We start from the raw sequence: 23,245 nt of genomic DNA on the forward strand, positions 1-23,245 counted from the left end.
GAAACATTATTGAAGGAGCAACTTGAACTAAGCAAGGGTGAGACACAGCGACTTATTGCTGGTGTGCCAAAGATTATAAAGAATGCCTTTGCTTCTAAGAAATTAACTGAGCCTTTCGATGAATTTATAACCATTGCACTAGACGCTGAACGGATAAGGTTTCTGGATACCTTGAAAAAGGATTTGTCTGATTTTTCAAAAGTTTTACCTGAATCACTTATATCTCAGTTGAAACCTGATGCAGAAGATAGACTTAAAGTGATAAGTGATCAAATAGAGTGATCATATACATAGCATTGTATATGTATATTTTATTTACTAATGGTTAAAAACAGAAGTTACGCGAGGTATATTCGAAAGGCTTGGAATATTCACAGAAAATAAAGATAGCGGATCAGTTTCTGCACTAATAAAAGACTGCGGGTCATTTCGCTAAGTTTCCGCGGATAGTTAAACAGTCCGCAGACCGCGGATATTTTGAATACTATAAATAGGGAGCTCGGCCTCTCATTTATAGGTTGTTGATTCTCTGTTATTTGCCCACACCTTTGTAATTTTCTCTTGCGATCTTGCCCAAGGAACTTTTACATCGTGTCAAGGTGAATCATGCTAATTAACAATCAAGACCGGGTCGGGGTAGTTGATCACTTGACTGTTAAAGTGAAAGACGATCATCAGGGCCCAAAATAATCATCAAACATCCCATCCTCCATCTTAATCTCATTGCACTCAATCCTTAATTAAGTAACTCATTAATTATGGATTGATCAATTGGCGCCATCCGTGGGACACGTTTTAAAATTAAACTCAGAATTTTTTATTTCATGCTATCAAACAATTAATTGGCTTGTTTAATTCTGATCATGTGTTAATCTGATGATTCATAGGTGCATACATTCATAATTGGCGGTAATTTGCTTGTTTAATTGAAGTAATGACCAATAAGGGAATTGATCGTGGTATTCCTGTCGCCATGCAAGCAAATGCCCAAAAAAGAGGAAGAAAGCGAAAGTCAGCAAAAATGTTTCAAAACTGGCAATCTGCGCCGATAAGTTGTCCAAAAATGAAAAGCGGCGATTTCTCTGAAATGCCGATAGTAGTATCGTGCAAAATCGCGCAAACTAAAATCACAATTATGAAAGTTCATGTCGATAACGGCAGCAGCGTTGACATTGTTTATGAGCAATGTTTTGTTCAACTGCCAGAAAGTATTAGAGCAAATTTACAGCCAATCGCAGCCTCGCTAACTGGTTTTGCGGGAGAATCTTCATTGCCTATGGGAATATTGCCGTTGGATGTCGAACTTTTTGATGAAAATGATGATAGTTTAGTGCGGCAAGCGCGTCTAGATTTCTATGTTATGCGGACTTCTTCTCGCTATAACATGTTGTTAGGCAGAACTGCCCTGGGTAAATTCGGGATTGTTCCATCTACCATTCATGGTTTGATTAAATTCGCAACGCATAAAGGTGTTGCGACGATAAGTTCAGCAAGTGTCATGCCAATTTGTGCGGCTGTTAATGTGAAAAGTGCAGTTCAAGAAACCGCCGATGCCACGGACAACATGGTAGTGGTTAATCCTGCATATCCCGATCAAAAAATTAAAGTGGGATGCAATGTTAGTGTGGATACCAATAAACAGATTGTGAAGTTACTTGTGCAATACATGGATGTTTTTGCTTGGTGCGAAAACGATATGACTGGTGTTTCACGTCATATCGCGGAACACAGAATTAATGTAAACCCTGCTTTAAAACCTGTAGTACAGAAGTGTAGAGGCATGGCTCCAGATCGCGCTAAATGGCTGATCATATACATGGCATTGTATATGTATATTTTATTTGCTAAAAGCCAAAGGCAGAACTACGCGAATTATAAGGCAAAGCTATACAATATTCGCTGAAAATAAGTACAGCGGTTATGTTTTCGCATTAATGCAAGACCGCGGTTTAATCCGCTGAGTTTTCGCGGATATTTAAGTAACTCGCAGACCGCGGATATTTCGATTCCTATAAATAGGGAGCTTGGCCTCTCATTTATGGGTTGTTGATTCTCTGCCATTTTGACTAAGCCTTTGTAATTTCCACTTGTGATCTTGCCCAAGGGATTTTTACACCGCGCAAAGGTGAATTAAGCTAATTAACAATCAAGACCGGGTCGGGGTGGTTGATCACTTGATAGTTAAAATGAAAGACGATCATCGGGGCCCAAAATAATCATCAAACATTCCATCCTCCATTACAATCTTATTGCACTCAATCCGTAATTAAGTAACATCGCTAATTATGGATTGATCAATTGGCGCCATCCGTGGGACACGTTTTACAAATTAACCTGAAATTTTTTTGTTTCGTGCCGTTAAACAATTAATTCGATGGTTTAATTGCAATCGTGTTTTTGTTGTGATGATTTGCAGGTGCTTTTACAATACGCAATCAGTCGATCTGCTCGACAATCATGATGACAAATGCAAAGCAAACTGGTAGTTCTACGAATGCTGATGCACTGCCTGGTGATTCGCAGAACGTTGTGATATTTCCATTACAAACAAATGCTAGTATAACTGCGGGAAAATCGGTTCAAGAATCGATCGCTAAAACGTCTGCTGAAAACAACGCTAGTGACTCGCAGCCAGAAGTCGCTGCTGAAAAAATGATTGCGCGAAGAAATTTGCTGCAAAATCGCAGTGAAATAACCGCTGATGGGAAGCGACCAAAAGCTTTGGCTGGAAAATCTAGTCTGAAGACTGACAAAATTGTTGGTACTGCAATCGAGCAAGCTAAGCGAGATGCTAAGCGTAATTGCGAATCTCGCATACCGCGCACTTACTTATGGCCATTAAATTATTCAGGATCACAAGTTGATCGTTTAGTTATTGAGCATAATGATAGCGATAGTGATAATGCAGAAGATCGCAATCATTTGAACTCTGCGTATAAATCAAAAATGGCAAAAACGCCAAGAGAAGAGAGCGAATTTTCTGATGATTCGGACAGCGTGGAAGAGTTTGTTAAAAATCCACAAATTAAGCGAAAAAGACCACCAACACCTTTCCCTCGCTATGGGGAAGGGGGCGATGCATCTGATGCTGCTCGCAGAGAAAATGCCCAGAATTTTTTGGCGGATGCTCTCAGAAGCATTGCGCCAAAGTCCATGCAACATAAGTTTGATCAGCCAAACTTTTTGCAAGACATGCTTACCAAGTTTTGTGCGGAGAATGCAGATACTCGCACAAAGAAGGCAACATAAATCACTACTGCTGCGAACTAATTTGCCCAGCATATTTCTGACTATCCAATTGTTTCTCCGCCGATCGTGCCAGCAACTCTGGGAGTCTATTCGGGTCTAACTGATCCTTTGGATTTTCTACAACGCTTCGAAGGCGTAGTAAGCACTTATAACTGGGATAAACCAGTCGCGTGTAGAATATTCCCCATGGCCTTGCAAGGGTCAGCAAGGGAATGGTTTCATAGTTTGCAATCTCGCAGTATCATTGGCTTTGTAGATTTGCGCAAATTTTTTTTGTTGCAGTTTCAAAATGTATTACCGCAGAAAAAGACGCACATAGAATGTCATGATATTAAGCAAGGCAACAAGGAAACTTTGAACGCATTACTTACGCGGTACATCTACGAATGTCAAAAGATTCCAAGCCTGCATGAAGATAAAAAAATCTCTGGATTTTTGCATGCTATTAATCCGCAGAGACATCCAACTCTGGTGCGAAGGCTGCAAAGAGATGTCCCGCACACTTTTGCTAAAGTTCAACAGGAAACATATGATTACCTCCGTGGTGGAGAGGATAGCACTATAACCCCTGCGTGTGGGTGGGGTAGAGACAAAAGTTGGCGAGATGATAATGACTCTTTTAGCGATGGTAACAGTGATAATTACCACGGATCAGGTTTTCCACGAAGAAATGGCGACGGTGGATACCCGCGAAATGACAGATTTCAAAGCCAAAATGATAACCATGGATATGGACACCGTGATCGCTATTCTACGCGAAAGTGGAGCAATGAATCATTCAATATCATTCAGACGCTAACAAAAACGCCCAAGGAAATTGTGTTTTCCATGACGATCACGGTCATGACACCAATCGTTGTAGAGATTTGGCGGAATTCATTGCAGAAGCATACGAGCAAGGCAAGCTGGACCATTTAATCACACAAAAGACCACGAATGCGATTATAATGCCTACAGAAGCTAATACCTCGAATGCGTCAAACGCGGTTGAGCGAAAGGCTCCCGCAGTAAAAAATCTGGGAGTAAAAATGGTGAGCAAAAAAGAAAATCAGCGCGGAATCCAGGTAATCAACGTGGTAGAAGTGCAGGGCGACATGTCGATTAATGGTGTACCCTACGTATACACACATAAAAGGCATAATAGTTGCATAAAAATAGCATCAGGAAGGCTGAAAATAACATTTTGTGGAGATTGTCCGTCCAGCGTTCTCCGCTGTACAGGCTGCTCCGTCATGCGTAAGCCCTGAAGGCCGCCTAGCGTGTAAGCCCTCGCCGGAGAACGGCACTTTCAGCATAAATTTCGGACCACGAATAACAGAACGTATCATCACCTGACATGTGTCCCCGAGCAATCTGGTGGATCTAACACTATAAATAGACCCCTTGGGTCGTCATTTTACACAGTTCTGACATTCTAACAACTTTAAGAGCTGAGACTTCACCTCTCTCTTTCTCTCTCTACTTTCTCTCACTAGAAGTCATCTGGCTAGCACTTATACGCTCTGCGGACGACAAATTGATTAAGCCACCCCACAAGTTCTTACACTTGTGTACCGGGTCTGCAGGGATTATTTCCCGAGGGTAAAAATCAATCGGCAACACTCCGCCCTCCTAAAAGCTAGATCACTTCTGGTCTCTTGTTGACATACTAAGCCTTACCTCATAAGGAAATAGGTGTTAACAATGGCGCCATCTACTAATGCAAAGAACACACGAAACGAAAAAGGAACGAAAGCAGCTGAAGCTCCATTTGTACTTGAAGCAGTCAACAATCCATCAACTGACGACATGGTCACTGTTGAAGATGTACCTATTTCACCATTAGATGGTACGATTGAAGAAACAGTTACTGAAACTACAGAAAGGCTTAAACATTTGGCAACTAATTCGGAGAAAAGGCCAGTAATCGAAGAAGTGACAGCTAAAAGTGCAGAAAGACTTCCAAATTTTGTTACTAAACTAGAGCGACGACCATTGATGCAACCACGGTGATGTCCGTCATTTATACCTTTTCGGCGGATGGCGGATGGCAAAGACAAGCAGATATTGAAAAGGCAATCTATATCAAAGTACAAGTTATCCAGGCTACTTGACAAGCTGGGCAGTCTTATTGATGATTCTGGGGATGATAATGACCTGAGTTGTGATAATAATGACTCTGATGATGAAATTAACAAAGATGAGTTCATGTCAGAAAAGCAGGAAGTGTTGCTTTTAAATGACATTCTTAAGCAGACAGCTCCAGCAAAATACAAGCAACGCTTAGCGCAGCCCGCCGTCCGTGCTGTGGCCGTGGACAACTTTTTTGCCCTCATTACTGGAGAACAAGCCACCAAGCCACCAGTGATGGCAGAATCAATGCAGTGTTTCATTGATCGAATTGCTAATTATCCATTGCCCAGAAATCTTGTTATACCAACAATTAGAGTTTATGATGGCACAACGGATCCGGAAGACTTTTTGATAATGTTTGAAGGCATTATGAGGTTTCAGCATTGGGAGGATGAAACTGCGTGTCATATGTTTCCTATGGTACTGCAGAAAATGGCACGTGAATGGTTTGCTGGTTTGCCGCCAAGGAGTATTACCAGTTTTCTCGATTTGAGAGCAAAATTTGTGATGCAATACCAAAATCTTCGGAGCTGTACTCTGACTCATCTTGATGCACACGAGATCACAATGCATCATAATGAATCTTTGAGCAATTTTATGAAACGTTATACACTTGAAGCACAGAAGATCCTGATTGTCCAGAATTACAGCTTGTATCTGGCTTCATTTTTTGTCTGGACCAGCGACGGTTTAGTGCACTTGTTCATGCGTTACGGTATGACTTGCCAAAAACATTGCATCAGGCGTTGGAGGTAGCACAGAGGCATGTTCGAGCTGGTGAGTGTGGGTTAAACAAGTTTGAAACTGGTGGCAGTAGCAAGCCACACAACGGAGGACGGTATTTTGACAGAAATCAGAGAAGGAATGATAATTCAAATGGAGGATGGAGAGGAAACAATCACCCTAATGATTTCCACCACAACAGAAGGCCAATCGAAAGACACCCGTTGATAATGGCGCTTACTAAAACGCCAAAAGAGATCCTTTTCACTGAACCAATTCGGACCACTTTCAATGCTCCAGAACCTATGGAAGAGAGGGAGGGTCCAAAGAGTGAGTTGTGGTGTGATTTCCATGAGGCTTGGGGCCATGATACGGACAATTGTAAATCTTTGATGAGAGAAATTATAGCGAAAATCAAGGCAGGAGAATTGAATCATTTGTTGCCTGGCAAACAGTACAGGAGGAATGATCCTCGCAGGAAATTTGCGTGGCAAAGGAATGATGGTAGCAGAGGACACCGTGGAGAGAACAGAAGAGAGCAGCATGGCAGAAGAGATAATCGGAACCAACCGCAGTACGGAGAATGGATCACAGAGCGTGAGACAACTCCAGAAGTTTTAATCAGGATGGTTTGGATTAACGATGGTCATTATGAAGAAGGTGAATCATCAAACAGCAATTTGGACAGCTGGAGATATGCCCCAATTATCTTTCAGCCAATTTAGAATTGGGAGTTGTCCGTCCAACCAGTGATCATTTCAGCAGAGATAGTAAATAAGTTTGTCAATTGTATCTACACAGATACAGGAAGTGAAGCTGACATCATCTACTGGCATTGTTTGAGAACTTTTCCAAGGCATGTGCAGAGCAGAGCTAGGCAAATGAGGTTGAAAGTTTCTGGACTAACAGGAGCACCGATAAATGCCATGGGGCAGATTCGTTTGGAAGTTGTTATGGGCACATTTCCACTATTTGAGAGCAGAAAAGATTGACTTTACTATTCTAGATGGAAATTCTCGATTCAATGTCCTTTTTGGGCGGACAGAGATAGCAAAATTTGTCGCCATAACATCAACGGCCCATGCAGAGGTCAGATTCCCCACTCCAAATGGAGTCGTAGCCATACATTCACAGTATGTGCAGCCAACAAGGGAAAGATCAACGTTTGCAAATGGGCCAGAAGGCAGAATGAATCAGAGAAGGCGTGATAGGTTATTCAGCAAGGAAGAAGTTCAGGAGTTTTTCATTCCGTAAGCAAGTGTGAAGGCCGGACAGCGCTGGGCGCTCGGCATATGAAGAAGCAATTTGTCAACAAGTTATCAAGAACAGTGTTTATCTTTTCAATAAAGAGTAGCTTCATTTAGCATTTCAATAAAAGCAGTCTTTTACAATCGTTGTACTCATGCCTGTTTGGCATTTGAAGAACACATTTCGAATTATAAGATGAAGCAGCGTTTATCAAACTTACTGTGAATCATTGTGGTTATTTTGCAGTGCATACATTAGTAATTGCATACATTAAACATTCATGACGTGCTAATTAGGCTTGATCCACCTAAAAGTCGTCATCAATCGTTTATGTACTGCACAGTACAGAACAATAATTTTATATTTTTCTTAAACAAAGTGCTACCCGTGACAAATGTAAAACATTACATTTATAACCTGCCCACAGAAGGATCGTATTGTTAAATACCTCCGATGGCGGAAGCTTTTGTGCCGGCCAGTAAAGGCACAAGGGATCGGCTAGAAAAAATTTAAGTTTTACTAGAATGCACCGAGGCATGATACAAAACTCAGATACTTGTCATGACAAACATTATAAAAAATTACTTCACAGAACGAAGTTATATATTTTATGTATGAAGGCAAAATAATTAGCAATTCTTCCTCATATACTTTATGACGGATGGCGTAAGACGGAGAGTTTATTGATTTATAATCATTCTTCTAAAACACTTCATAATTCTTCCTCATTAATTTTATGATGGAAGGCGTAATCAGACATCGTATTCTTGATACTGCAAGGCATTTACATATGAGTTACCTTATGCACTTTTCAAAATGATTTGCTCCAATTATACACTGTACAATTGTGTATAGAAATTTTATGCTCAGGTGCATAATTGATTGGTTTTAAAGCGTTAAGCATAAAAATATTTGCAACAAGCATATAAGCACACATAGTCATCACAATAAAGTCAGTATATATATATAATGTTAAAGTCAGTAAGAAATTTATTACAAAACATTGTTTGAAATTTTTACAAAGATCAATTAAACTGCACGCCAAGCACATCTTGAGCAGAAGAGTCTTCTTTGCTGCATACTTCATCATAAACATTTATCTTCAGATTTATCAATTTGTTCTTGGCCTCATCAACTTTTTCTTGAGTACCAGGAGGCATAAGTTTGGCAATGGCAGCAGAAGGAGTTTGGTTGGGAGCAAGGCGTTTGAACAGCTTGCCGGTCACATCAGCAATAGCATGGGCGCAGGCAGCATCAACATAATCATTGTAGGGATTCCCTACAAGACTGGATCTAAGCACCTTAGCTATCAGACCTGGCACACCTTTCTTAAGTTCAGCAAAATTTCCCTCGCCTTTCTCCACCCTCCGGAGTAGCTCAGCAGACTTCTCTCTCTCTGCACTCAGCTGTTTCTCCAGCTCCCCCACTTTCACCTGCTCAGCATCCTTTTCCCCTTGCAGAACAGCAGCAACATCTTGAGCACTTTTTAACTCAACTTCTTTAGCCTTTATTATTTTCTGCGCATCATTTAAGGCACGCTCAGCATCAGCAACTCTTTTACGAGCATTTGCACTTTCAGCTATGTCTTTACGAGCAAAGGCAAGAATAGACTCTTGATGTTCCTGCAGTTGTAGCACAGTGTCCAGGTGGTTGGTTAGCAGTACATGAGCTGCCATAGTTGATTCCCTGAGTTGATGAGAACGAAGAGCAGAGAATTGGGGTTTCAGCTCAGGGATAAAACAACCCTGTACATCAATAAAATTTTATGAGTTATTTTAAACAGCTCACATCAATAAATTACAAGCATATATATGAAGAGGGTCTTATCGTTCATACCTGAATAAGAGTTGCAAATTCTTTATCTTTAGTGGCGGGGTTTGCAATGATGGCTTGCAAAGCCCTCACATGAGCAGGAAGAGTTGGCTCTTGAACATTGGAGGAGGTGACAGCAGGATTAGTGATATTAGGAAGAGGAGAATCATAAGCAGAGTTTCCTTCAAGCCTATCTTCATGAAATTCAGATTCATCGAAGGGGGCAAAGTTTGGGTCAGGCATTTTCAGGCCCTTCTCTCCTTCACTTTCAAGATTCCTCTCCAGCCTCCGGTCACCGCCCTCCGTAGCCTTCCCTTAGCTATCATCCGACTCTGCTAAAATTACTAACAAAAACAAATTAGTATTATGAACAAACATAACAGTTATAAGCAAAAACATGTGCATTTTCAAAAGAGAGTAGAATGGACATACTTCTCCTACATTTTTGCTTTTTGCCCTCCTCAGTATTCTTCACCCTTTTAGAGCCTATGCTCTTCTTTCTTGTCTTTTGGATTGGAGGAGGAGTAGGGTTGGTTTCACCCGTTATGTCAATTGATGCCGATGTTTGCTGATCGGCGGTGGTGGTGTCATCCGTTGTCCGCTTAGTGTCTGTATGATCAGACCCGGATTCACTGTCTGAGCTGCTCACAGCAATTTCTTTCCCCTTTTCAGCATCAGCAGTAGCTTTAGCTTCAGCTGCAACTCTCTCCACCTCAAGCTCTTCAACAGTTTTGTCACGAGCAGTGACCTCCACATCATCATCAAGATCAGGGGATAAAAGAGCAGAGCGGACCTGCATCACGGAGTTGCCTGTAAAGATTACATATTAATAGCAATATAAGTACACATGACAAACAGTAGACAAAAATCTATATATATAATAGGATGATCATATCACATCCTACCCTGTTTTTTCTCACGAAGTACTGGCACAGAATTGCTTGGCCATTCTTGGCTCACTTTGCACAGCACAAGGATTCCCTCATACCTTTCGTATGATCTGGGTGGAATACGGAGTCCTTTCAAGCTATTTACTATCCGCTGTTCTGCGGGAGAAATTTTAACACCCTTTCCTATGCCAGCATCAATAGCCCCCCACTCCCAGACAACGGAGTATTCTTCAGGAATAACAGTTTCATCAACAAAGAAAAATGGACTTTTCCAGTCCTTCAAGTTTGAAACTCTATTTAGACCAACAAAATGATTATTTTTCTTACTATCAATAGTAAGCCAGCAATCGCTAATCGTGCGGATTCTAAACAAAGAGATAAAAACATTAATGCGAGGCTTTATATTAATAGCATTGCAGTACATTTCAAAAAGGATGATTTTTTGAAGACCATGGGGATGTATCTGACTAAGACAGGCCCCGTAATATCTAAGAAGGCAAAGAAGAAAGTTAGTAAGGGGAACACGGAGGTTGCCGTGGGTAATTTGTAAAGCGTATAAAGTAATTTTCCCCTCAGGAGAGTTGTCAGCAGTTTGTCCGATGGTGGGAAGAATAGGGTTGTATTGATTGAGATGGCGAAAGGCAATCTTTAATCCATCTAAATATTCACTAGTCGATGATGAAGCCATCGTGCTAACTTCTGGAATGTCAGCGGTATTTGATGAAGAAGGCTTAGTGTGTTCTTGGCCAGTACTCCATGAAGAAGCCATGATAATACAGTAACAGATATCAACAAGAAGAAAATAGCAGTAAGATGAAGTGTACTGACCTTGGAAGACGGTAAATCTTAAAAAGTTGAAGATTGAAGAAGGCGATGAAGATTTGGGAGAAATATGCTTTTTGGATCTTGGCAAAGGTAAAAAATTGATGGTAACAGGGTTATGATGGTTTTTATAAGGGTTCATCGGTGCAATTTTTATGGTCATGATTGGGACACGTGTATGGGTGAGTTTAAATGAAGGGTGCAGGATAACACTTTTTACAACTGGAGGCGCGTGGATGATCTTAGCCGTAAAAAATTAATCATAACAGTGTCAGTAAAATTCGTCTGCATTTAATGCCTAAAATGTTTTCCCCGATGCAAGTGGGCAATGAACAGGCTAGTTTGGCATGCGTTATCAAAAGTTTAACAACTTAATCATTTTTCAAATGCTTAAGTCCTTAAACTGGGGGGATTTAATGGTGTATCCTATCGTATACACATATAAAAGGCATAATAGTTGCATAAAAATAGCATCAGGAAGGCTGGAAATAACAGTTTTGTGGAGATTGTCCATCCAGGGTTCTCCGCTGTACAGGCTGCTCCGTCATGCGTAAGCCTTGAAGGCCGCCTAGCTTGTAAGCCCACGCCGGAGAACGGCACTTTCAGCATAAATTTCGGACCACGAATAACAGAACGTATCATCATCTGACACGTGTTCCCGAGCAATCTGGTGGATCTAACACTATAAATAGACCCCTTGGGTCGTCATTTTACACAGTTCAGACATTCTGACAACTTTGAGAGCTGAGAATTCACCTCTCTCTTTCTCTCTCTACTTTCTCTCACTAGAAGTCATCCGGCTAGCACTTATACGCTCTGCGGATGACAGATTGATTAAGCCACCCCACAAGTTCTTACAATTGTGTACCGGGTCTGCAGGGATTATTTCCCGAGGGTAAAAATCAATCGGCAACACTCCGCCCTCCTAAAAGCTAGATCACTTCTGGTCTCTTGTTGACATACTAAGCCTTACCTCATAAGGAAATAGGTGTTAACATCGATAATGCAAATTTCAGAACAGATTGTCAGTTGGAAATGTCCTTCTATCGCGTTTCCTCCTGCAAGTTTGACCGCGGATGATGATAAGCCTGTAGTGGTTTCATGTCGCATTGCAAATACTAGAGTAATGATAATGAAGGTACATGTGGACACTGGTAGTAGTGTCGATGTTATGTACGAACAATGCTTTAGCAAGTTGCCCGCGAACATTCTAGCTTTGATGAAACCTACTGCGGTTTCACTTGCCGGGTTCTCAGGAGAGTCATCCTGGCCCGTTGGTCAGTTGGAATTACAGATGGAGTTAGTTGATGACAACGATGAGTTGCTAAAGTGCCAAGCTTTATTGAATCTGTACATAATGCGAAATTAATCGCGATTCAATATGATACTTGGGCGCACAGCTTTTGCGCATATTTGGCGCTACACCATCTACCATACATGGTATGCTAAAATTTTCTGCCAACAAGGGCATTGGCACGCTGATTTTTGCGGAAGTGGAGCCATTCTGCGCTATGATTATGGCAAATGCGAATTTGGGTATTGAAGGACGATCAGTTAATCCTGAATAGTGCAAAAATTTAAAAAGTTGTAATAAAATGCTAAGGCAAAATTCATAAATGCATGATATTAAGATGCGAATTTGATAATTGTGTTTATGTTTCGAATGCAAAATAATAATGAATAAAGCAAAGTTAATTTCAGTGTTAGTAATTGTTTCTTTACAAAGCGAAAACACTGCGTGTGGCCACGCGTAGTGCTTATTTCGCAGAATGCAATTATTTGTCTTTTACAACACTAAGTTAATGTTTGTTCTGCGGATATTTTAAGTAAGGTGGCATGATTTTCGCTAAGCGTAGCCTACTTAAATGTTATAATAGTGCAAGAATACATTGTGACATAATCTGTTAAAAACAAAGTGATGAAATTGCCCACTTGTGTTAATTTGAAAATAATTGCGAAAGGATAACACTTCCTAAGTATTTGATCTTGCAATACTTAGATGCTTCGCAATGCTAAATTTGCCTAAGGATCGTTATGGCGGACTTAGAAGATTGATAACATATAAGTATATACGCATACAGATTGTTTCGCAAAAGTACACATTTATTATGTGCACAATAATAAAAGTTTGAAATTGCAAAGGACAAGTCCGTGTTATGAATATTGATAATAAAGAGCTATATAAATAAAAGAAGTTGCAACTGCGAACTGTGAAAAAAGTGATTAATATTAAGCGCGTACGCAATGTGGATTCTTACAACAAACGCAATTTGTAATTGCGAAAATACATTCAAAAACAAATTAGTTACGGCAAAACTAAAGTTCTAATGCTTTAATATCTACAAATGAAACGCCTTCCCGCTGACTGAGCTCCTCAAGAACAGGTATGCTAATCTTCTCAACCTCCTTATTCGCCCTCTCGAGTATTTCGCGAGCATCATCGGTAGAGCATATTTCTTTCGCCATGTCAGAAGGAAGAGGTTGCGAAAGATCGCCAAGTTTGCATAATAAATCATACCACTCGCAGCGAGTGGCAAGCTTTGCTGCTTGAGCATATGTTTGAAATTTTTCAGTGACTGGCTCGGAGTCCATCACTTTATCCGTGAATGATGGGAGATACTTGACTAGCTGTGCGAACTCATGTTCCGCTACTTCTGCCCTTCTTTTAAGTTTGGCGTTCTCTTCCATCACCTTTTCAAGACGCGTCTCAGCCTTTCGCGCCCTTCTCTCTTGTGCATTGGCAGCCTTCACTGCTTTATCATACTCATCTGACATCTCGGTGAAGCGCTCCATGCTGTCGACTGTCAGATAAATTGCATTGTAGCAATTATGTAGTCGTTGTCTGGCAGCCTCGGGATAAGACAATTTGCGATATTGCTCCCTTGTTTCTTCAGGAACAAATTTATAAAGCCTTTGGTATAGTTTAAAGGCCCGATTTGCTGCGGCAGTTTCTTCCGCATCGGCTTCTCCTTCCTCTTCCTGGTTGGACGTTTCTGCGTCAGATGGAAGAGATAAATCTTCATTTCTGGGTTCATTAAGAACATTTGTAGGGATTCTCCCTCTAATGTTGTAAAGCGGTGTAGCTTCAGCGGATGACCCTGGAAGAATAGCTATAAACATATAAGTAAATATAGCAAGTTTATGCTAAAACAAACAATGCGTAATAAAATAAATACTGTGAAATAGCATTTGCTTACTTGCTTCTTGTTCAGAATGAGAGCGCAGACGTTTCTTGCGTGGAGTGGAAGTAGTTTCCGCAACCTTACGCTTGCTGCGGTCCTTGCCTCCAGCAATATAACATGTATTGATGATCGGTTCATCAATAAGAATAATGTCGCCGTCGCCATTCTTTAGGCGACGGGCAGGGCTAATCTTGCTTATATCAGCGGACCTCGTGATAAGGTTAAGTGCAACCACTGTAAAAATTAAAGTGCATAGTGTTATGCAAAGCGAAAATATTGCGAAAAATGTAAGTTTATTATGTTAATATACTGCGATAAATTTCAGCGGCATAACATTTTTTGATTGGTAAACCAAAAGCGCATCATGGTCGCTCCACGGCCATTGAATTGACACTCTGCCAATGTACAGTGGTACATTCGAGTAAGGTCGTAGAAATATGCCTGCGTTTTTTAGTGTCTTGAGAGTGTCATTCTCAAGATCATCGAGTACAGGCCTCTCATTGAGCTCGGGGTTAAGCTCTGTACACCAAGCTTTAGGAATAGCACTGTCCAAATAGGCGGTGTCGTTGATGTAAAAGAACGAACTGCGCCAATTGCCTATTGAGTCCTTGGGTGAAGTCATTATGCCAAGTTTACTGCGGAAAGAAAACCACCCAACATCATATAGCACTAGGCTATTGCACATACGAAAAACGTTCAGCAGTAGTAGTTGGCCGGTGGCATTGCAGTACATCTCGAACAGCACAATTTTGTTAATTGCGTTAGGATGCAACTGTGCCATAGCGATATTATTGTATTCGTAAACACTGCGGAAAAAGCGGGTAAGTGGAAATCGAAGGTTGCCTTGAGAAATGGCAGCCTTGTAAACAGAAATCATCCCTTTAGGGGGAGTATCGGCTCGCTATTCTGCCGCAGGCGCGGTAGGAATAAATTAGGCAAGTGGCGGATACCATTCTTGCAGGGTTTGAAGTTTTGTTTCCGTCATATAGGAAACATAACCTCCGGGAGTATGCATAGAAGAAGACGACACCATTTGCAATAAGGAAAATAAATTGGATGATAAAATTGAAGGAATTAAAGGTTGGAATTGTTAATTGCACGGTACGATTGTGATTCGACGAATTTGATTGCAGATGAAATTGAAAGAGAAAGAGTAAAGTTTTTATGCGGATTATTGTGTTATTTATAATCGGGATTAGGGCGAGCAAGTTAAAAAGATAATCATTGCATTTAAATGGCTGATACTACCGCAACGTGTAAACGGTAATTTTCTAGCCGTTACAGCGTGTTGATTTAATAGATTGGCGAAAGTTACCGTTGTAATTACGCATTGAGCTTAATTAAAACAACGATAATAAATGGGCGGTAAGAAATATTAAAGTATTGTTTGCGAACTATTTTAAGAAGCATTTCGTTATTTTTAAAGTTTATCATGATGCATTAGCTTCGCGAAAATGCATCATAATAAACTGGGGGGACTTGATCATATACATGGCATTGTATATGTATATTTTATTTGCTAAATGTGACGACCCGGGAATTTCCGACTAAATTTAAACTTAATCTTTATATGATTTCGATACGATAAGCAAAGTCTGTAATGTCAAGTCTCGAAAACTTTGGAAGAGTTTACATGAATGCATTTGCCCTTTTGACTATTCCCGACGATTCACGAACGATTAATTTTAAATATACATATATATTTATATATACAAATGTAAGGATATAATAATTAAATATAATAAAATATAGATGAAACATCAAGAAAATAAATATGTAAATTAATTTACAAGATTAGAAAGTATTATTATTATGAAACTATATACATATATATATATACATGAAATTTGATATGCATAAGTTGTTATATTATTAGTATTATTATTATTAACATTATTGTTATCATTAATAATATTAATGTTATTATAAGTAGTGATATTATTAGCATTATTAATAAAATTATTGTTATCATTTTTATTATGATTATTATTATTAAACTTATTAAAATTATCATTAGTAACATTATTATTATTAATATATCTACTACTATTATTAGAATTAATGATATTATTATCATTATTATTAATTTTATTATTATTTATAAAATTATTATTAGTGTTAATATTATTATTAATATACTTATTTATTTATTATAGCAAATATATAGGATTAAAATATGCTATATCACGACTAATTATCTAGTGACATTAAAATCTTTAAATTGTACGAAATCTATCCCTTTCACTTTGCTTAAAGTCATTGCTTAAAGTCGTTGATTCCTTTTCGCAATACTCCAAATTCTGTTACAGATAGAACCAAGCTTTTTATATTTTATTATTTATCTAATTTTTTTTTGTCTGCTGTTGATCAATATGTCGAACCATTAAACCCTACAAAAATTAATTCAATGTCACTTATTTCCCACAACAATCATTCACAGACCTACATCAATCGTTCATCATAATTATGTGAGTGCACTTCCAAATTTAAAAAGAAAAACCCATTTTTACACCGAAGGTTCATCTTTTTGTTCAAAACTCAAATTCGAATCATAATCCAAAATGTAAAAATACAAAGTTGTTAGGAATGTATTACTCTAACTTTCTTCAAAATCTCAAGTATCAATTCGTTGTATCGAGCTTGAATTCGAGAGTCAAAGTTATTAAAATAAAAGTCAACTGTTTATTCTTCGTTAAAATTCGATTTTGTTTTAATGTTTCTAGTTAAATTGATGTTTGGGAAAGTTTCTATAAGTGATTTACAACCTATTTCATGTTGTAATATTTTTCTAAAACGAGCTAAAAATCGAAATTGGTGTTTGAGTTCTTCATATCCATCGTGAGCCGTTTTTTTCTGCTGCTGCCTATTTGTTTTTTCTTTTCTGTTTATCTGATTGAATCAGATATTACAGAGGTATATTTCTGTTTCAAATTACAAGTCGTATATTGGAAACAAGTATTTGTTGCTATGAGAAGAATTGGGTTTTGGACGTTGGTATTGAGGAAGAAGAAGGGAAACAGGAAAGAGGGATTAGTATAATTGATTTCGTAATATAATCAGAAAAAGAAAACCGGATGAATGGTTAAGGTGTTAGGGTATAAGCTAGTGGTCTTGAGTTCGAATCCAGCCTGCTACGTTTTAATTTTTTTTTCTATAACTAGGCCGAGATCCAACATTAAATTTTCTGTTGGGCCATGATTAGATAATTGGGCCGAGACAAACCCACATCTAGTTAATGAATTTATTTACAAGTGTTGGGTTTGTGCAAATGGGGCTTGGAGTAAATGTTGTTGGGCCAAAAGTCTAGATTATGATGATGTGTGAGGATGAACTCACGAGTGTGAGTTGATAATGATACGATAAAAGATGATGTTGATGATGGTTAAGGGATAACAGATTCATACATATTAAGTATATAATCGTGCGGGTTAATTCAGAAACGAACTATCGAAACAGTGGTTGGGCGCGTGTCTGTTGAGCGAGAGGTGTTGGGTTCAAGTCTCGCCTGGAGCATTTTTTTTTAGAAAAGCTTCTTAGAGGGTATACACTCTTATTTGATTTTATTATTATTATTATTATTATTATTATTATTATTATTATTATTATTATTATTATTATTATTATTATTATTATTATTATTATTATTATTATTATTATTATTATTATTATTATTATTATTATTGTCATAATTATTATTATTGTTGTTGTTATTATTATTATGATTGTTGTTGATATTATTACTATTATTATTAGTTATTACAAGTATTAGAATTGTTATTATTATTTATTATTGATTGTTAATAAGTAATTACTATTATTACCAATATTAGAAATAAAATTATTAGTATAATCAATATTATTATCATTATTATCTTTCCATTAAAATTATTATTATTACTAACATTACTTTTATTACTAGTATTATTATCAAAACTATTAACAGCAGTATCATTTCTAAATCTAATTACTTTTAGTATTATTATTATCATAAAAAGATATAAATTTTTATTTATTATCATTGATATTATTTTACCAAATAAATAGCTACATAAGAATATATTTAAAACATATAGCATAACAACATTCATATTTTCACAATAAATACTAATTACTTATCTAATGTATATAAAATAAATATATTTAATATAATTACCAATGAAACATACAAGTTACTGAAATAACAATTAATAATAATATCTAAACTTGTTCGATTACAAGTATATGTTTTAATAAATATATGAATGATATAGGTTCGTGAATCCAAGGCCAATCCTGCATTGTTCAAATATAGTCATATGTATTTTTACTACAAAATACATTAGGTGAGTTTCATTTGCCTTTTTACCCTTTATATTTTTGGGCTGAGAATACATGCGCAATTTTTATAAATGTTTTACGAAATAGACATAAGTAATTGAAACTACATAATATGGGTGAATGATCGAATCCGAATACGCCCCTTTTGCTTGGTAGCCTAAGAATTAGTAAACTGATCTACTAATTGACGCGAATCCTAAAGATAGACCTATTGGGCCCAACAAGCCCCATCCCAAGTACCGGATATTTTAGTACTTCGAAATTTATATCATGTCCAAAGGAGGATCCCTGAATGATGAGGATATTCTTATATGCATATTGTGAATGTCGGTTACCAGGTGTTCAATCTATATGAATGATATTTTTGTCTCTATGCATGGGACGTATGTTTATGAGAAATGGAAATATGAAATCTTGTGGTCTATTAAAATTATGAAATGATTATTTATGTTAAACTAATGAACTCACCAACCTTTTGGTTGACACTTGAAAGCATGTTTATTCTCAGGTACGAAAGAAATCTTCCACTGTGCATTTGCTCATTTTAGGGATATTATTTGGAGTCATTCATGACATATTTCATTAGACATTGCATTCGAGTCGTTGAGTTCATCAAGATTAATATTAAGTCAATTATAGTTAGATATATTATGAAATGGTATGCATGCCGTCAACTTTCGATGTAATGAAATGTTGTCTTTTCAAAAACGAATGCAATGTTTGTAAAATGTATCATATAGAGGTCAAGTACCTCGCGATGTAATCAACTATTGTGAATCGTTTATAATCGATACGGACTTCGTACGGATGGATTAGGACGGGTCATTTCACTAAAAGCCAAAGGCAGAACTACGCGAATTATAAGGCAAAGCTATACAATATTCGCTGAAAATAAGTACAGCGGTTATGTTTTCGCATTAATGCAAGACCGCGGTTTAATCCGCTGAGTTTCCGCAGATAGTTAAGTAACTCGCAGATCGCGGATATTTTGATTCCTATAAATAGGGAGCTTGGCCTCTCATTTATGGGTTATTGATTCTCTGCCATTTTGCCTAAGCCTTTGTAATTTCCACTTGTGATCTTGCCCAAGGTATTTTTACACCGCGCAAAGGTGAATTAAGCTAATTAACAATCAAGACCGGGTCGGGGTGGTTGATCACTTGATAGTTAAAGTGAAAGACGATCATCGGGGCCCAAAATAATCATCAAACATTCCATCCTCCATTACAATCTTATTGCACTCAATCTGTAATTAAGTAACATCGCTAATTATGGATTGATCAATGGCTATGCGAAGAAGTAACGAAATTGGTGGCAGTTGGAATCTTACTCGAAGTTCAGTATCAATCATGGATTACAAATCCAGTTTTGGTGAAAAAGCCCGATGGCTCGTGGCGAATGTGCATTGATTTCAGTGTGCCCGAAGGATAATTATCCACTTCCAGAAATTGATTTGAAAGTGGAATCATTGCATGCTTTTCCATATAAATGTTTTTTGGATGCGGCGAGGGGATATCATCAAATCCTAATGGCTAGGGAAGACGCAGATAAAACCGCTTTCCATACAGGCAAATGCATATTTTCTTACATAATGATGCCTTTTGGTTTAATCAATGCGGGTGCGACATATCAGCGCTTAATTGACACTGCGTTTGAAAACCAAATTGGGCGTAATCTCGAGGCTTATGTGGATGATTTGGTAATTAAAAGCACAACGCAAGAGCGTATTATTGCTGATATGCGAGAAATGTTTGATACATTGCGCAAAATAAACATGAAGCTTAATCCGCTAAAGTGTACTTTTGGTGAAACCGAAGGGAAGTTTTTGGGATATATTGTTACTGAGCAAGGTATTCAAGCTAATCCAAAGAAAATTGCGGCTATTGAAAATATGACTGCGCCTAAGACGGTCAAAGAAGTGCAAAGTTTGACGGGAAAATTAGCCACATTAACGCGTTTTTTGTCAAAAGCCGCTGAAAGACAATTACCATTTTTCAAAACTTTAAAAGGTTGCTTAAAACAAAAAAGTTTTGTTTGGACAAGCGAGGCTGAAACCGCATTTCAGGAAATAAAGAAGTTGTTGAAAACTTTGCCTACGTTAACAGCGCCAATTGGTGGCGAAACTCTTTACCTTTATATATCGGTAGCAAATGAAGCTTTTGGCTCAGTTTTAGTTGCGGCAAGGGATAAAATACAAAAACCTGTGTATTTTGTTAGTAAAGCTCTTACAGGAAGCGAAATAAACTATGCGCCCATTAAAAAATTTGTATAAGCGCTCATATTAACATCGCGAAGGTTAAGAAGGTATTTTCAAGGGCATCCAGTTCATGTGCTAACTAACATGCCGGTCAAACAAGTCTTAACAAAACCAGAGATATCTGGTAGGCTCTCATTGTGGGCAGTAGAGTTAGGTGCTTATCAGATTTCTTACCTTTCGTGCAATGGTGTAAAGGGCAACGTTTTGACAGAATATCTCGCCAAAATAACTGGGGAGTTGGAGATAATTAATGAGCGAACAGAATTAAAGCCAATGATTGGCGAAACATGGGATTTATTTACTGATGGAGCCTCACGTGTAGAAGGCGCTGGTGCGTGTTTAGTGTTAGCAAGCCCAAGTGGTGAGGAGCATACATACGCATTACGTTTCAATTTTGATGTAACAAACAATGAAGCGGAATATGAAGCATTGCTTGCTGGTTTAAATATTGCGCGTAAAATGCATATCACCAAGTTGCGAGCATTTACATATTCGCAGTTAGTGGCAAATCAGTTTAATGGCTCTTTTGAAGCACATGATTCCTCAATGCAAAAATATTTGCAGTTGTTGAAAGAATTAGCTGTGCGGTTTGAGCATTTTGAACTTGCACAAGTGCCAAGGAGTCACAATAAGAAGGCAGATGCTTTGAGTAAGTTGGCCGCTTTAACGTTTTCGTACTTTCAAAAACAAGTTTGGGTCGAGGAGTTGCCAAGCAAATCAATAGATAACGATTTAATGGTGGCGTCCGTTGTAGAAGAACAGCCAAATTGGATGGAACCAATTTTGCAATATATCCGCAATGATGTTTTGCCAAGTGATAAGCGCGAAGCTCGTTTAGTTAGAGAGTGAGCACCAATGTACATTATTCAAAATGACATTTTGTATCGTAAGTCATATTGCGGTCCAATGATGCGGTGTGTTGGCCCAATTGAAGCAGAAATGATAATTGATGAAGTGCATAACGATTCTTGCGCATTGCATTCAGGCTATAAAACTATTACGGCAAAAATTATGTGGATGGGTTATTTTTTGCCATCCTTATACCGTGATGTTGCAAAGATTGTTAAGCGTTGCAAAAGTTTTCAAAGGCATGCTTCACAGAATCGGATGCCAAGGCATGATATGATCCCTGTTAATTCGCCATGGCCATTTCACAAGTAGGCTATTGACATTGTAGGACCATTTCTCGCAGGCCCCGGCAATGTCAAATTCCTAATTGTAGCAATTGACTATTTTACAAAATGGGTTGAAGCTAAGGCGGTTCGCACTATCACTGGAGTGCAAATGCGTAATTTTGTATGAGAATATATTGTTTGCAGATTTGGTATTCCGCGAGAATTGGTTAGCGATAATGGTGCCCAAATAGCAAAAGATCCTTTTAAAACATGGTGCACTAATTTAAATATAGTCCAAAAGTTTACATCAGTGGCACATCCACAGGCTAATGGCTTGTGTGAAGTAACCAACCGCGACGTTATGCGAAAAGCGAACTGGTTGGGTGGATGAATTGCCCAATGTGTTGTGGGCACATCGCACTACTTCCAAGAAAAGCACCGGGGAAACACCCTTTGGTTTAGTATATGGCTCTGAGGCAGTAATACCCGCTGAAATTCTTGTGCCAATGCATAGAGACGCTAACTTTAATGAAGAAGCAAACGATGATGCATTGGGCGAAAATTTAAATTTCATAGAAGAGCGAAAGTTAATGGCTGCTATTAGAGAGGCAAATAATAAACAACAAATCGCCAAGTATTACAACAAAAGAGTACGTGCTTTGTCTTTTGACGTAGGTGAATGGGTACTGCGGAACAATGATGCAAGTATAGCAGAAAAACTTGGTAAGTTAGGACCTAATTGGGAGGGTCCTTATCAAGTTGTTGCAATCAATGCAGCAGGGTCATATAAGCTTGCAGATGTAGAGGGGCGAACTCTCCCTAATGTGTGGCATGCTACTTTATTAAAGTGATATTATGCATAGCTTTGCGAAAATAATGAGTTGATCAATATGCATATCTATTCAACGAGCAAAGTGAAATGCGAGGCCTATACTTGATATTTTTTCTATGTGTTTTCATTGTTAATTTTTGCAAGTCTTGATCGCACTTGTAAGAGTATAAAAAGAAACACTTGTAAGAATATGCGAAACATTTGTTTGCGAAATACTCAACGTTTATGAAATATTCTATAATTTTTTGTTTCATATTGCTGGTATGTTTCGAAAAGTTAAAGTGGTGAAGTGATGAAATTGCCCACTTACGCAGAAAATAATTATTGCGAAAGGAACTTAAAAACCTAAGTATTTGATTTTGCCATACTTAGATGCTTCACAATGCTAATTGATTACCTAAGGATCGCTTTGGCAGACTTAGAAGATTCATAACGTACAAATATACACGCATACAGATTGTTTCGCAAAAGTACATACTTATTATGTGCACGATAATAAAAGTTGGAAATTGCAAAGGACAAGTCCGTGTTATGAATATTACTAATGAAAGCGCTATATAAATAAAAGTACTTTCAAATATATGCGAAAATACGAAAATTTTATTAATAACAACGGAGAGATAGCTGCGTGCTAATTTTTACAATACAATTATTACTTAGATAAATCAAGCGCGATGATGTCATCT

At 38.1% G+C, this 23,245-nt stretch overlaps 1 protein-coding gene across 1 annotated transcript; it reads left to right on the forward strand.

Moving 5' to 3' along the window:
• The first annotated feature begins 21,467 nt into the window (after window positions 1-21,467).
• Window positions 21,468-22,578, forward strand: LOC139901022 (uncharacterized). Its single transcript, XM_071883764.1, has 3 exons — window positions 21,468-21,769; window positions 21,932-22,070; window positions 22,159-22,578. The coding sequence occupies exons 1-3, from the start codon at window positions 21,468-21,470 to the stop codon at window positions 22,576-22,578; spliced, it is 861 nt and encodes a 286-aa protein (XP_071739865.1).
• Window positions 22,579-23,245: the final 667 nt, after the last annotated feature.

Source organism: Rutidosis leptorrhynchoides, chromosome 3 (assembly GCF_046630445.1).
Source record: "Rutidosis leptorrhynchoides isolate AG116_Rl617_1_P2 chromosome 3, CSIRO_AGI_Rlap_v1, whole genome shotgun sequence".
In the NCBI taxonomy this organism is placed as follows: Eukaryota; Viridiplantae; Streptophyta; class Magnoliopsida; order Asterales; family Asteraceae; genus Rutidosis; species Rutidosis leptorrhynchoides.